Genomic DNA, 16778 nt, shown 5'->3' with positions numbered 1-16778 from the left:
AGATACATGTCCATCATGAATTTCCATTATTTGTTTGATGTATGAAACAAAATCTTTTGCTTGGAGCAGCAGTTGCTTAATGCTCAGATTGTGTTTGAATACATTTTTTCTCTTTCTTGTCATTCTTAAAATAATCGAATAGTCGGATTAACCCAAATAATTTTTACTTATATTTTAGTTTTGTTAGATTAGATATTTTTCTTCCATTATCACCTCTTTATTGCAACATGATTCTTGGTGAAATGTGTTACTATCCACTTATAGTGACCATGGTGGAGTACTAAACTTGATTATAATAAGCATGATTCAAAATTTTGATCTAAAAGCTTTTTTTTTTTCTTTCTTCTGTGTGTTAATGTAGGAAACTGTCTCAAAATCTTGTCTTAGGGGTTTGAAGTGTGCTGGACCTGCCACATTTCATATGCTGGTATGTTATTTAATTTTGTCCTTTATTGTTATTGAAGGTTTTAAAAAAATATTTTGATTCTTATTTTTGATGTTATGAATATTTGCTGTTTTTATAGGTTAAACGTTATTTTCCAAATCAACGAATTTGTGAAAAATTAGAAAATAATCGAATGGAACATCGTATGGTGCAGGATCAACTTTTAAATCTTCCTATAAATGAACTTTGCATTGCATCTGTTCATATAGAAAACTATATAAGGTATTATTTTTTTTCCTTTATTTTTTCTTTTATGTTTTAAAGAAACATTTAAAAATGTTGTGTAAGCGAAATTTATAAAACATCTCAAAGACTCACCAGTATTAATAAGAATTTCCAAAAGCACTTTAAGCTTAATGTAAAATTCAGGAAATTGCCTATTAAAAGCTTAGCAAAAATATTAGGAAGACACTGCATTTCGAGCATACAAAATGATGCTACATCTAAAACATTATCCTAAGAAGAAAAACATGAATTATTTAGGAAAGATTGCTATGAGAAAATAAAATAGGAGTAAAAATGAAACTGATCTGGAGACGTTATCAAGGGTCATCTTCGGACAGGAAAAATATACACCTCAGGATTTAAAAATCCCTAGAAATTGAGATTTTGGAAGAGCAAAAATTAATATTCAATACGATTCGAGAATATTAAATCGAGAATCGAATATTTCGAGATAACAAATTAAGAAATACAAATTGCTAATTTAGCTAAACAAGACTTAAAATGCAAAATTGCAAGTACATTAAAATACTAAAAAATAAGCAGTTCAAACTGCAAGTTGTAAATTTTGGCAAACAAATTGAAATTACTAATCCCCTCAATAACAAAAAGGAAAACACATAGCTTACGCACGAACATAAACGAAGAACTTGTATTTGAAAAAACCTGCGTGTGAGGTGGAAACACTCACAATAATTGGCCGTATCGTCATCACTTAATTTTATTTACAAAATCTCGGCGCCGTCTGTTAAGTTATTGTAAAACTAGTGACGAAAAAAGTAAGCGACAGTCAAAGAAAAGACATGAAAGCATTCTGTAGTAGTGAAAATTGTGATCGTATGTAGTTAATTAATTAACCCATAGTAACCTTTCAATATTACAAAAATTTTAGGAAATTCTTTAATAATGCTTTCCTTTCAAAACTTTATTAAATTCCTTAATGTATAAATTTTTAAGAAGATTGTTTGTATTCTCTATTTAAAAAAGGTTTGTTATTACTCTATTTTTAGTCTTATTAAATTCTGAGAAAATTAATTTTGTTAAGTTCAAGGATTTAAATTTGAATGGAAATTACTTAGTTTCATTACTTTGAATGAAACTGTTTTGTTATTGTAAATAACTACCATAGTTTTCCTGTTAGAAATCTCAATTTTAGTGTCTAAACAGGTTCCTTTTCGCTGATTTCTAACCTTCAGAGACCCACCATCTTTAAATTTGTCTGGTTATACCAATCCCAAGATTCCCAGCGATCTTTACTCCTTTAATTTTATTCTCCTCTACACATTCTGCTCTTGGTTTGATCCTTCCATCCCTCGAGAGTAGCGAGGGAGCTCTCCATGAGAAACTGTTGCTGCTGTCTTTGCATCTTGTCCCTCTTGTCATGGGCAGTCAAAATCCCCCGTATGACAATGTGTGGTAACCCATTGGATGCATTGTAGTGGTGTATCAATCGGCATGTAACTTCTGATACTAAAATAAATACCGAGCTTGTGAATATTCAAACCCAGACATGGATTGCCTATCCTTTTATGGGTTCCAAGGTGTGGTTGATGACGTCGTACCAGAATTATTGACCATTCATACGGATAAATACAAACCAACTTCATTCAGGGGTATCAAAATGTATTTCTAAAATCTTGTGACATCGTTTAACTCATTCTATATTATAGATCGATTCTCGGATGCAAAAGTAATTTTCGATATTGTATCACCTTTCTTTGTTTAGAAATAATGCGACTAGAGAGGTTACTTCGATTCGAAAACTTCATTAGTGTGATTTGCTCGTAGAAGTAAATTCTCGCAAGCAAATTCAATAAATATTGACAAATTAAAAGCGTTGGGGTCAGTTCCAGTAAAGATGACTTCCCACCGAACACTCAATTCTTATAAAGGTATAACTTACGGAGAATTGTTTAATGCCTCTATTGAAGAAATCAGTGAAGAGGTACAACTTGAAGGAGTCAAACATGTGTGCCTTATTTTCATTTGGTGGGATGAAAATATCTTTTGTATCGAACATCTATCTTATTTTGACGACTCTTAATTCGTCAAAATAACCAGAATCAGTAAAGGCGGATTACAGTAAATTTCATGTTAGACATTTCTCACCAAATCCATTAAGATGTTTCAAATGCCAATGTTTTGATTTACTCAAAGGCCTATTGCCTCATGATTTTAACATGTACCATTGTGTAGTAATTGGTCACGAAAGCGCTAGCTACAAATCAAAAGAAATATGCGTAAATTCTAAAGGAGGATAGAATTTTCCTTATGATACTACCCTAATTGGAAAGTTGAGAAAAAAATTTATAACAGCTAAACTGCAAATATAACAAATTCCAGGCTAGATGTTTGATTCTGGCAAAAATGCCTAGGGAAAATTGAAGCGTTTCTATGCTGAAGACGTCTCTTTGCAACATTTGAGACGCTACCAAAACGTGTTGTATTATCTACTTAATCTTATTCGGACTAACTCTCCTGCCCTATAAAAGAAAACTAGACCTGAATTTTAAAACGCTTTTAACTTTGAAGTTTTCTTAGAAAAGCACTTATCTCGAAACACTAAAATCTAGGTGATCACTTGCTCTTGATTTAGGCCTTGCCACCAAAGATTTACCTCATTTTTTAGAAACCCATCAACATCCAATTTTTAAAAAGGCATCCTTCTGATGATAATGCTGGTTTTCAAATAAATTGTGAATTACTAATAACTTCTTTCTGGTGTTGACAACCCCCTCATCCTGTTCCTGAATTTTGTTTTTGTGGAATTGTCGCGTATGAGGACCAAATCGTAGACATTAAAGCCGTCTCTAATAATTCACATTCTGTTTGCTTTGCGCTTCAAGAAACAATTTTGAGTCCAAATGTTCGCTTGAAATTGCATGGATATTCTTTGGTATAGAAGGATAACGATATTGGTATTATGTATTTTAGCTTCCAAACCTTTATCTTAGTACTTTCCTTAATCTATGCACTAATTTACAGACTGTGGTTGTGAGTTCCTATGAAAAAATTAGTTATGGTCTTTCTCATGATGATCTTATTTCTCATGATCTTATTTCTCATGATGATCTGAACATTTTGGTTGATCAGCTTCTTGCTCCTTTCATTTTGCGTGATTATTTTAACGGTCATAGTATTTTTTGGTGTTCTTATGGTACTAATTGTCACTGCTCAATAATGACAAAAAGCCATACTTCTATAAGCCTACTCATACTTTCCATTCATTTGATCTTGCCATTTGCTCTGTTGCACTTCTTCCATTATTAGAATTTTCAGTTTAAAGTGATCTTTATAACAGTGATCACTTCCCTCTTATCGTCTTTCATGGTGGTTGTAGTAATATGGTGCAAAATTCATCGATGTACATCTTCCAATGAGCAGAGTGGGCTGCATTTACTAGGATATGCATGGACAGAGAAAATGATATCATCTAATGATATAAGCAACTGTCCAGAATGTCATTGAACGGTTTATTAGGTTCCTGATGCTTCAATTGTAAACCATTCCATGCAGATTTCGCAAATCATGATGGAATGTTGCATGTGTAAGGATCAAGAAGAAATTTGAGGTGTTTCCCGCAGATATCCTACCACAGAAAATCTAATATCATTCAAACGAGCGAAGACAAATGCACGTCGCATACCGACGCATTCGTCGTGCATTTGCTTAGATTTATATTCTACGTAACTTCCAGTACATCAAGGACATAGTTACCGAGGAAAGTTGAAACGGAAAATGAATTTATAAAGAATTTCCTTTCATTGTTTTAAATTCTGAATCGGCTTTATACTCTGCCAATTAACATTGCAGATGTTATTGGTGAAGCTTTCGCTGATGTTTTAGTCTGTCTTAAATAATGCAATTTTTCTTGCAATTAAGAGATATGCTGAGCAAATGCCACTAACTTTAAGAACCGGAAGACGCCTTTTGTATTACTGTAACTTTAAGTTATATGATTTCAAAAAAGCTGTTTCTAAAACTCGAGATTCCATTCCAAGCTTCGACAGGATTACATATAGCACGCATCGCCATTTTGATGCAACCTTCCTTTTGTAACTTTTAACATCTTACCCTCTGCATATGTTTAACAGAATCGGGAGTGAGCAAAACTTTCCTGCACAGTTATATGAAATTATTGTAATACTAATTTTTAGTCCTTGGAAAGTTCCAACAAATCTCTTGCAGGCAGGTTGCTTTAACCATTTGCCTTTATAAAACGTTCGAACGTATGGCGAATTCTTGGTTTCTCTATGAGCTGGCTAAAAATGAGTGTATTTCGCTTTACTAAAGTGGTTTCCGCCGTGGACGTTCTATCATTGGCAACTTTGTTATGCTTGAATCTCAAATTCACAATGCACTTTTCCAGAGAAGCCATCTCATTTCTATATTCTTCGATTAAAAAAAAAAAAAAACCGTATGATCGTACATGGTGATATATGATATTCTCCGTGCTTTAATTGACTTCGGACTTAACCCCTTCATTACGGCGAAAGGAGAAAAGCATTAGCCGAGGCCCGCGCGCTCTGAGAGTGTACGCAGCCACAGGCCTGGTCAATTTTTCCCGCTAAGCCTAATTTTAATTAAAAATTCATAAAATCATTACTGCAAATAAATAGGCTGAAATTTATGATTTATTATGATTGATAATATCTGAATATGCTGTAATAAAATTGTCGTGATATTTTAAAAAAACAATTGCGAAATTTAAAGTAAATGAAATAAAATAAAGAGACATTTTTATTAGAGTAACATTTTAATAAATAAAGTTAAGTATAATACATACTTTCAGAAAATGGCATGCATTTGCTTACTAATATTCAAAACATGGAAAATATTCTTTTAAAGAATTATCTGATTCATTCAACAATTTAGAAATCTCACTCTCACTTAAATATTTTGCTCTTCCCGCCATAGTGACTAAAATAAAACTGATCCAAAGCGCGCACGCTCTCTCTCTTTCTTTCTCTCTCTCTCTCTCTCTCTCTCTCACACACACACACACCGGCATCTAGTTCCATTAAAAAATTTTAATAAAACGTTCCAAATATAAATCACGTGTACGCGATTATGGGCTCCTGGAGTAGGAAACGCTGATCACATATACGAGATCGCGGGAAAATCATATTGCAGTATAACTAGCACAATAAGTGCTATTTGCATATTTTCTCGTATCTTGAATATACATGAAGGAAAAACAGAAAGAATTTTTTTTCCAGTTTTGAGTGGGAACCCTGAATTTAGTTTTTAAATTCGTTGAATCTTTCTAATATGCCACTGCGCTGATTGTCTCTCAAAATAGGCGCACCATTGATTTTGTACAACATTAATCCACCATGATTGTACAATGGAACCTTGCTCGCTGTTAAAAAACTGATGCCCAACGTGATCGAAGCGACAGTTGTGGGTGGCAAGGCAAAATGTGCTGATTTCAAATATTCCCTTCATTCTCACCGACATGCCTGCTGATTTTAATCGACTGCATTTTCCCATTCGCATTCCATTCTCAATGACCATCAATAAAGCATATCTATGCTTTTTACATGATAAATTATTTTCTGCTTGCTCAAGTGTTCGGGTAGCCAAAAAATTTGTTTTTGCATAAAACAGAAAGATAAAAAAAATATTGTTTATTTCAAAGCACTTGATTAAACTTCTTCAAACTTAATTGAATACAAAACATTTATTTAGTTTATGCTGTAAATGTGTTTGCTTTGTAAATATGTAGCTATTTAGTAAGGAAAAGATGTATTGCAACACATCCTGGGACAGCTAGTTTTTAAATATTCCTGAATAACAATTAATTATAAAATGATTTTCTGTGGTTAACAAAAGTAATCGATATATCTAAATCCATTTGTTAAATTTTATTTAATAATTTTACTTCCATAGAAATGTAATGGTATATTAACCAAGACTCTAAAAAAAGGTTGCTCACATTGTAATTCTTTTTACTTGATTATTAAGATTAATCCCATTAAAAAGATAATTTTCAAGAGTATTAAATTTAAATAATTCAATACAGTTTGTTTTTGCCAATAATATCCCTATTTAAAAAATCATATATCATTAAGGAAGACATGAGCTAGGTGTAACAATTTTTGGAAAAATATTTATATTTTTAAATGTATTGGCAATTTCTTGATTATAACTACTTTTGTTATAGCTCCATTACTCGTTTATAAAATGCATCCATCAAATCAAAAAAAATATTGCCTATCCATCAAACACGGGGTTGGTGTGGGCAAAGTTGTGCAATAGACGTGGAGTAACAGCAAAAACAATAATATTTAAAGATTATTTTCTCTTTCCCATTCCTTTATTAGTAAAGATATTTTGGCATAGTAATAATGAATTATCCCAATGGTAAAATAAAGATAAATTATTTAACTATTTAACTTAAGTTTGTATCAAGATTGCATTTAACAGAAACAAAAGATATATTGCTTCCTATCGCTCATATTTTATACCCACATTTTGCAAATTGAGCATTGAATCTATTCTCCATCATCAGAATTGCGGGTCATGGTGGCCTGCTTGAAATATCTAGTCTTCATGGCCGGAATGTTCCTTCGAAACTCGATTCCGTCGAAAAGCTGCCGTGTAAGGCTGGTTACACACATAGCGGATTTTTCCGACGCAGTTGACTCACCGTCGCCGCCATAACAACAGTAGTGTATTGAATTATATTAGAGCTTACACATTTGGCGGAAAAATAAAGACGCGGTCAATTTGTCGTTGGTGGATGCTGTGCGTTGGCTGCCACTGGTGCCATAATCAAATGCACGCTTGCACACACGGCGTTTTTTTTAACGTGTAGAGTTGCTGTTTCACAGCGAGTTTTACCTTCCTGCGTAAAACACAATTTTTCTTTCGGCATCAATAATTTTTCATCTATTATGGGCATGAATGATTTAAATATCGATAATGAAATTTTAATTGCTTTAATCCAAGAAAGGCCTGTTTTATGGATTTTTAAAGACAGAAAGGCAGCGGTTGGCATGAAATTTATAACGACTTTGATTTATTGGAAGAAAAAGACTAAAACGATTTATGGGAAATCTACACTTTCTCAAATGTTCTTACGAGAAAAAAAGATAGAGTTATAGAAAAAAAAATAATCTTATTTTGAGATTCTAGAACTGACAGTAGTAAAACTCTCCAGTTCAAGATAATTTTATTTACATTGCTATATTGTTTCTGGATTTAATTATCAATACTTTTTTTTATATCTGAGCTGGCTATTATTAACAAACGTGTTTTTTGTAAAAATATAAACATTATTGGAAATTAGTAGTAATATTACCTTTTTCAAAAAAGTTTTATTATGCTTTTAACTTATTTCTAATAAATCAAAAATATTTTACTAGTAAATAAAAATAATTCGAAGAAAAGCGTTTGTTCTTGGAACACTTGTTTCAAATAAGAAAGAGGCTTTTACAGTTATCTGTCTCTAATATGACATGAAGAGTACTTTTATATTGTAGATGTACGCTAGGAAACCATGCTTGCATTTGAAATAAAATATCTACATAGAATGTTTCTCATATTGTTTGCTTTGAAGTCTTTTCTTGTAATATTTTCTCCTTGAATATCCTTCTATCCTATAATTCATATTGTATCCTCAATCATGTATCCATCTCTATCCCTAACATAATTATGAAGAATAATACAGGTTTTAATAATATCATGCACAAATTTTGATAGAACATTAAAAGGACGATGGAATATTCTCCGCTTATTGATGAATATCAAAAGCGCATTCTATATATCTTTTTTTTCTTGACAAATCGGAATATTCTCCGCTTATTGCTGAATATCAAAAGCGCATTCTATATATCTTTTTTTCTTGACAAATCGATAGTTGAATATTTTATTTTCGACTGTCAAATGTGTCCCAGCATATTGCTTAGCAATTTTTTATGCAGCTCAAATGCTGCATCACCAACAAAAAAGTATGAAACTTCTGGACTTTCCGTGCCTGACAAGCACAAAATACAATGGTATTTACTGTCGGCAATGTCCATTAGCACAACTGAATGGTAATATTAATTATATAATTAATATATTAATTTCTAATTGTATATTTATGTATATAAATCATCTAAGGCTCTGTTCATATTTGTTGTTTTTTTTAATTTATTTACCTTTTTTTTTATGAAATTGCATCAATAAACAAAGGTACTTTCAAAACATTATAATAACAATGTACGAAAATAATTGTAAGTAAAACATTTATTTTACAGAATACAATTTAATACTCCCAATAGATTTCAAACGTTATTGCCAGCATTTCTACAGGCTGAATGGAATTCCTCATTTTGGTATTTTTGTGCTGATTAGTCGCCCATGTAATCCCCCAAAGGAATTCTTCGTTCTGAAATAACTGAAGAATTTCAACGCCAATTTCTTTTGCCTCAAATCTTCAAATAATGTGTAAAAATCTCCTAAATCCTCTTTTTTTTTAATTAATTGCATAAATCCAAATTAGTCAATTTTTTTTTCCTTTTCCTCTTCATTCGACGACAAAATAACAATGAATATGGAATTTGCATTCTATTCATTTCAAATTACACTTAAACAGTAAATAGTTTAAATAAAATAGTTAAAGTAAATTTGTTTGTTTATGAAATTGCGCCGACTCTTACAACGTCAACAGAAATTCTACTGCCATAACCTTTTTTTTACCACGTAAACCTTCGATTTCTGTGAGCGGTAACGCAAAATATCCGCAGCGGGGGAAAAAAAAAAAAAAAAAAAAAAACGCTGTGTGTGTAACCAGCCTAAGAGGGTTTAGTGTACACTAAATATATTGGGACTCAACATATTTCATCTGATGTGGCTTAAAATGGGGAGAGGGGGTGCCAACTCAGGCGCTATCCTTGTCACCCGATCACTTTTCAAAATTTCGCGGTTTATTCCGAAGTAATCCTAACACTGATTCATAATGGGATTCATTCATTTTTTATTAATTATGCCACAATAATCTTTTTCCATTGCTTCTTTATCAGAGGTAAGTTAGAAATGTTATATTTTTTATAAAGTGAACCTCTATAAGACACTTTTAGAGATGATTCTTTAAGGAATCGTAGCCGTAGCACCAAAAATGGAATAGCTGTGTAATAGCGGAAACTCACCACTTTTCTGCTTGTTCCTCTTTTTTTTTTCCACAGTAGATCAATCTAATTTCAATTTCAGCGTCTGTCGATTTTTTTTCTTCTATGAGATTCTCGGATTGCAGCTAATGAGATTGCTATAACTGCATGAGAGAATAAAATGAATTTCTTTGACTTGAATAGCAACATTCAATCTGCGAAATCATCGCATCGGTGTGTAGTCACTCTCACGTGAATTTATTGAATGGTTTGTTTATTCATAGCAGATAAGACAATTTTTTAAACAATGAGCTGCTAAAAATTCATATTTAATACAGATTAGATTGATAAAAATAGGAATCCTGACTACTGAATAGGTTGGAGATTTTCAGTAAAATCTATTGACTGTGTACTATTCACTTTGTAAGAAGATAATGAGGTTAAGTAATATGGAAAAACATGCAGATATTATTCATGCCAAAAAAGGAAAACAAACAAAATTGTGTGCAATTTAAAAAAAGTCATAATTGGTCTTGGACTTCGTATCTAAAAGGAATATAGTAGAAGATGAAAGGCCAAGTCTGAAAACGTCGAATTTGATGTCCGAATTTCTTAGTTCAAGAGCTATAATTTAAAGCTGAACTTTCATGGGTATTAAAACTTGTTGCTTCATATTCGGTCTTTAATGCATTCAATGACCGAAATATTTTCACATATGCTCACTGAAATCGAAATAATTGAAAAATGTATTTTAGGTTGTACAAAAATGTCGCATATTATTTGTTCTAGAATAGCTCCGTTTTCCCAACAATCTCTTAAGAAATCTTTAAAAAAAATTGTGACATGCTTTGAACCGCATTTCACAAAAAAATCAAATGGAACTTATTGTAAGCTATTGGTTTGAATATATAAATAGAGCCTCCAAAAGGTATTGGAATTTAACAATATTTTTAAAACAAACCACTGCACAAGAATTGTTTGAGAATTTTAAAGAAGTTCCATCAAGTTTGGACATACAGTTAGTTTTACAAATTAGTATGGGTTAACCAAATGTAAAATTAAAATTTTTAAAATATGTCAAAGAAGAACTTCCTTGCGAAAATGACAGTAAAATTTTTGATCTAGGTACTTGTTGACAACGCAATTTCAGTATGAACATAAATCTGCTGAGTGGAAAGCAGATGTTATTCTAAGAGCAATGTATAGAATATTTAAGATAGTCAAGCTAGATATGCTGATTTCCTGGAAGTTACTGGTTCTTCTGAAGTTTTGTTCTTCTCATTGGGTAGAAAATGTCAGTTTTTGTGAAAGTATTCTGAAGGCTTTTGACAACATAAAGAAATACATAGATTTCAATAGAAAAAAACTTTTCTTGGATCTGCCACCTATGATAATATTATAAATGCTTCTCATGATAAATTGATTCTAAAATTTGCTTATTAATAATATTCTTCAGCCATTTCTTAAAAAATTCAGACCTTTCTTATATAAAAATTTTTTCAGTTTTATTAAACAGTTACTGAAAAACATTGTAAAAAAAAGCATATTCGAAGCAAAAATATTAGACACTTGTTTTTGATAGAGCTTGATGATCTTCAAAATCTAAGGCTGAGAAAAAATATTGATATTGGAACAATGACTACAAGTTACTTGATTTCTAGTGGAGATGCTGAAACTGAAAAGAGAGAGAGAGAGTTTTCAGCAGAGTGTTTTATATTTGTGAAGAATACAACAAAAATTTTTTGAACGCATGTCCAAAATTCTTACTATTTTAAAAACTGTAATTTGTTTCAATCCACATTTGAAGAACTTTTCTTTTTCCACTCATTAAAATTAAGGAGTATTGTTATTCCATTATAACTAGCACATGAGTGCTATTCGTGCATTTCCTCTTAGACTGCATATACGTATTAGGGAAAAAAAAAGAGAGAGAGATTTTACCTGATTAGAATTCCAACATTGTAATATTTAAAGCAGACAGTCTAACTAAACAAGTCAAACGCAAATGAAATAATAAATCAAGTGCAAGCTGTAATATGTTACAATTTTTCCCCAAGAATTTTTTAAAGTTTGCTCCTTTGCAAAGTTTCGGTCATTTTTATTGCTTTATTAAAAAAAAAAAATGCATTTAGTAAATAAATGAAAGTAGCTTTTTAAAACTTACTATGTTGACAAACTGAATATCTAAAAACATTTTCAAAAGTTCAAGCAACTTAAATAAAAGTTCAAATAATTCAGGTTATATATATATATATATATATATATATAAAAGCATTATTTTGTTTGAAGCAGAATGCAGGTGCGACAAGTAGTGAAGAGACTTTCGATTTTTTTTTAGTTCGTTTTAATACATCCCGGGGAGGCATAATATATTTACATGAAGGCGCGGACAAGGCACATCCGCTCTCTGCGCTGCACAAAAACAGAAGTGGGGAAGAGAGAGAAATAAATTATCCCTCGTCTTGTATAACATGAGATATTGATAGGGAAAATATTTTTTCACAGTCCTAATATATTATTAAGATTCTGATAGGGATTTCTGACGCATGTCAATCATAAGCAAGGGAAATACAGGGATCTTTTAAAAAGAATGTGCTTACTGACATTTTTCTACCCCTTCACGCGAAGCGTGTGAAAGTATCGGCGTTTAGTCGATTCAGCACTTTTATAAAGCTTCTCTTGATTTAAGTAGAGAAAGTGGAATTGGATCAGGGAATAAGAGAATGAAATTACTATGGGCTAAATTAAGTTAAAGCCTTGGAAATTAATTTGGATTAAATTAAGAGTTTAAAATATCATATATATATATATATATATATATATATATATATATATTCTTTATTTAGTTCAAGCAGAGCTCATGTTCACAACTTCTCACTTCCTGTTTCGACATGGCAATGATTGTGCTGATATAATAGGGCCCATTATAAAAATTATGTTTAGCAAAAATTCTGATTAAAAATTTTAAAAACCACTGTGGAGCGTACGCATTATAACTAGTTTTTGGCTCCCCTCCAAACTTCTATTTATTTTACACATGATAAATTAATGCACAAGTTTTCAAAATTTAAAATAATATAAGTTTATTGGTATTATCTTTTGGAAATTCGAAAACTTTCTTGTTGCTTTTAATTATGAAGTTATCCTCATTTTTAATTTAATGGAGATATTAAAAAATGTTTTCTATTGTAATTATTTTAATTGGTAGGAACCAATATGGATAATTTAAGGAACAAGTCTTTAATTTTTTTCGAAAGTCAACGTTTTCATGTTTAATTCTTTTCCCCCTAATTTTATTTAAAATATGCAATGCATTAGAATCATATTCATTAACTATTAATTCTTTATAATAATATTTACTATTTAAACGGAAATTATTTGTTAATTTGCTTACTGCATTAATAATAAACTTCTGTTTTAAAATTATTTCTCTTATAATATGTTGATAAAAGTACCCTTATTTTTAAATCAATTATTTTTAGGATTAATCTTACTCTAATATCTTCCATAATTCTCAACTTCTGATGGCCAATAATATCTTCTTGACCAATAAAAATTAAGATTTTTTAATATTTAATCTATCATCTCTCAATCTAAATTTTGCTCCCCATTAGCTCTTTCAACAACCTTTAAATTTCCTGTTGTAACTTGCCCCTTTTCTGTATGTATAAATTCTTTATAATTTTCGTTATTATAAGATACATGTGTTATAGTTTTCTTAGTTAAGATTTTGATTAGATAATTGCAATTACAAATTTGTTTTCTTAAATCTCAGTATAGCTAATATTGCAATCAAAAAGTCTTCATTGTCATGCACAACTTTTGGCAACTCCAGTAGTTTGAAAATATATCCAAAAATTTAATAACACAAAATTCTTTAGTTAAATTATTTCTATTCTTAAACATTAAATCATTTTTTTCTCTTAAATTGAGTTTGAATTTAATTACTTCCAAAATTAATAATTTAATGAAAAAAAATTTAAAGTCTTAATTTCTTTTATTAATAAACCATTTAATTCTATTTTTTATTTGTCTACACACAGTTTTTTGTAATTTAATAATATGTGATAATGTGAAGTTACCCTACTTGATGGAAGCTTTCATGCATGTTAATTTTTGAATACTGTATAATATGTAATATGAAACTTTTGAGTATTATTACCACCATTCTTTTCACTATTAAGTTATATTTTAGAATTTTCGCATATGTCTTCAAAAATAATAATAATCCGTGTTATTTAAATATGTCATGAATAGCATATTTGTTGCTTAATATTAATTGAGTATTTGTTGATATAGCATTGTTACCACTCAACTTACATTAGAAATTCTTTTCATTGAATGAAATCTTTTGCTGTCTTTTTAAACTCGTGAGTCTGTTGATGCCTAACTTTAAATTGGATTTTACAAACATTTTAAAAAAATAAACTTATATTTATGACAACTTAAATATTAAACAGATCAGATAGCACACAGATTATTAGGTAATGAATAAAAAATTGGCCTGTTCAATAGTATTTAACCCATATTATATAATTAACAGATTATGAAAACTGAACTTGTTTATAAATTTGTTTCAAACCTGAAGATATGCAGGCATTGATAGCATTATATAATCTTTTCTACAGGATGCAGCAAAAAAACCCGGACAAACAAATTTTAATATAATTTGATTAAAAATAAATAAATAAACAAAATATAACAAATAATAATAAGATTAGACATTTACTGATAAATAAATTTAATTGATTTCAAATTGGCCGGCTTTTGCAATGATGCAGAGGTGCAAAAGCTTATTGGAAATTTTCAGCAATGAGCCGCAAGTCTTCCTTTAATCTATCCCGCAGAAGCCATTGCTTTAGAGAGTCCAAACTTTTATGCCGTTTAGTGCAAGCCATAGACTCCAAAATGGGCCTTACACTTTAATCATGGGATTGAGATTCGGCGAGTATTGTGCCCATTCTCCAGATGATATCACGTCCAGAAAATTTTCCTTCCACCGCTCTTTTGTCTTTTTAGCCTTGTGAACTGATGCAGAGTCTTGTTGAAACTTCCACTTTACATTGCCGAAGTGCGTTTTGGCGCACGGAAATATAAAAGCCTCTTAAATGTTCCACTGGTACACTTTTTGAATTATTTTATCTCTCGCATCCACAAAAACCAGAGATGCTTTACAGCTTTCGCAAATTCCACCCCAGACACTAGCTAACTTAGGATTTTTGCAATGTTTAACCCATCGAGCGTCGGCTGTCCAGCTTAAGAATGTTCTTAAAACGGCCGCAGTCAAAATAAAGGTTGAACACAATTTACTAGAAAAGAAATTGGCAGAACGTTCCTAAACCGGCCTGGTATGTTTTTGCTTTCCCCTGACCATTAACAACAGGGGGTAAACTTTCCCGCGTCTCGACCATCGCCACCCCCTAAACACCGGGGATTTTGAATAGGACTGACTGATCAATCAAGTAATAAATCTGTCGACGCAGGGCAATTGCCATGTGGTTTTTCAACTAAGAAGTTGGTTTTCGCTCTGAGAACTAAGAACTTCTCTTTTAATCTGCAATGTTTGCAGAAAATAGAATTTGTTCAAAAATAAATTTAAAAAAAAATCCGCAGTATGATTTTATAAATTTTTATTAGTAATAGAAAAATTTGTTTAATAAATTATTTAAAAGGAATTATCATTCATCAAATTGCATTACGAATATAATACCTTCTTTTTACTGACATTCAGTGAATTTTACTTAAGTTTTTTCTAATTTTTAGTTGTAAGCCTTTTACTCGCATATTTGGTATTCGAAATGAAAATAGCATGATTTATAGCTCCCTGATTGAAATAAATTATAAAAAATTATTATTAATTTAAAAATACTACATTAATTTCGGATATAAATCTGTTATAATCTGTTATTGAAAATTATAAATAAAAATTTATAAAATTTTTTTTTATTTTTTTTATTTTTGTTTTTTATTTCATTTTTTTAAGTTTTGAAAAATAATAAAACAATCTTTTGTCAATATATAGTAGGTGAATATTTTAATGATAATATGTTGATGAAAATATTATTAACTTGAATATTTTTGACTAATTATCTTATTTTGAAATAATTAAAAAATAAGTTGAAATAATAAATTTTTAAAGTTAATTTTAATGCTAAAATAAGAAAACATAGTGTATCCATTTACTCACGAGGCTTATATCTGATAAAAATCATCATTTCATTCATATTTTTAATAAGTGAATATTTTGAATGTCAATTTCTTATATCATTCCTAATCTTGTCACAAATCTTGGTAAAAATGACTTATAGTCAGTGCAGAAATATTTTCATAAATCCAAGCATTTCTCTGCCGTTAAATATTGCGAAGAATCTTTCTTTCATCTAACTCCATCAATGAAATCAAAATTTCAACTGTACCCATTTTATTAAGTTACAACATTATGATTTTTTATGAAAATTCGTAAATTATCTCGTAGATAATTTACGAAAAATGAGACTTAGCTGCATGTGTCCAATAATTAAGAATTACCCTTTCAGACTCTTGCTTCCATGCTCTTCATTTCTGAACAATTCAAACGAATTTCACTGGCAATATTTATAAGGTATTTCGCTGCATGTGAATTTCAAAAGGTAGATGCACAATAAAATAAATGAAAAACAATCTAGAGTAAGTAATTATAACTTCAATAACGTTTAAAACCAGTGAGTGAAAATTAAGGTTTTTATTTCATTGCAACAATAAAAATACTTGCTACAAATTTTGGCACACTCATTAAAATAAAACAAATTATAGATATTAATGAATCTGTAATTATTTTATTATTTTACCAGTTCCTTATTTTTCCAGTTTGTGCAAGAAGGGCAGAAATTCTTCATTTAAATGATCTTATCCTCCGGTCACAAAAATTGGATGGGAGAAAATTTGCTTAACAATGACATTACATATTAAGAAGGTTGTGCTAAATCAGAAATAATATATATATATAAGTTTTTTTATATTTTTAAGAAAAATAGAGA

The 16778-nt window shown here is 30.4% G+C and overlaps 1 protein-coding gene across 1 annotated transcript in view; it reads left to right on the top strand.

Annotated features, from left to right (window-relative positions):
* LOC129959926 (ectopic P granules protein 5 homolog) overlaps positions 1 to 16778 on the top strand; it is a 141738-nt gene that overhangs the window by 70483 nt on the left and 54477 nt on the right. The window contains exons 30-31 of the mRNA XM_056072829.1: positions 362 to 427; positions 525 to 667. Of these exons, the coding sequence (XP_055928804.1) occupies positions 362 to 427; positions 525 to 667 (209 nt within the window). The remainder of the gene's footprint in view (positions 1 to 361; positions 428 to 524; positions 668 to 16778) is intronic.

The sequence above is a fragment of the Argiope bruennichi genome, chromosome X2 (genome assembly GCF_947563725.1).
Source record: "Argiope bruennichi chromosome X2, qqArgBrue1.1, whole genome shotgun sequence".
In the NCBI taxonomy this organism is placed as follows: Eukaryota; Metazoa; Arthropoda; class Arachnida; order Araneae; family Araneidae; genus Argiope; species Argiope bruennichi.
This window is presented reverse-complemented; position numbering and strand designations above follow the sequence as displayed.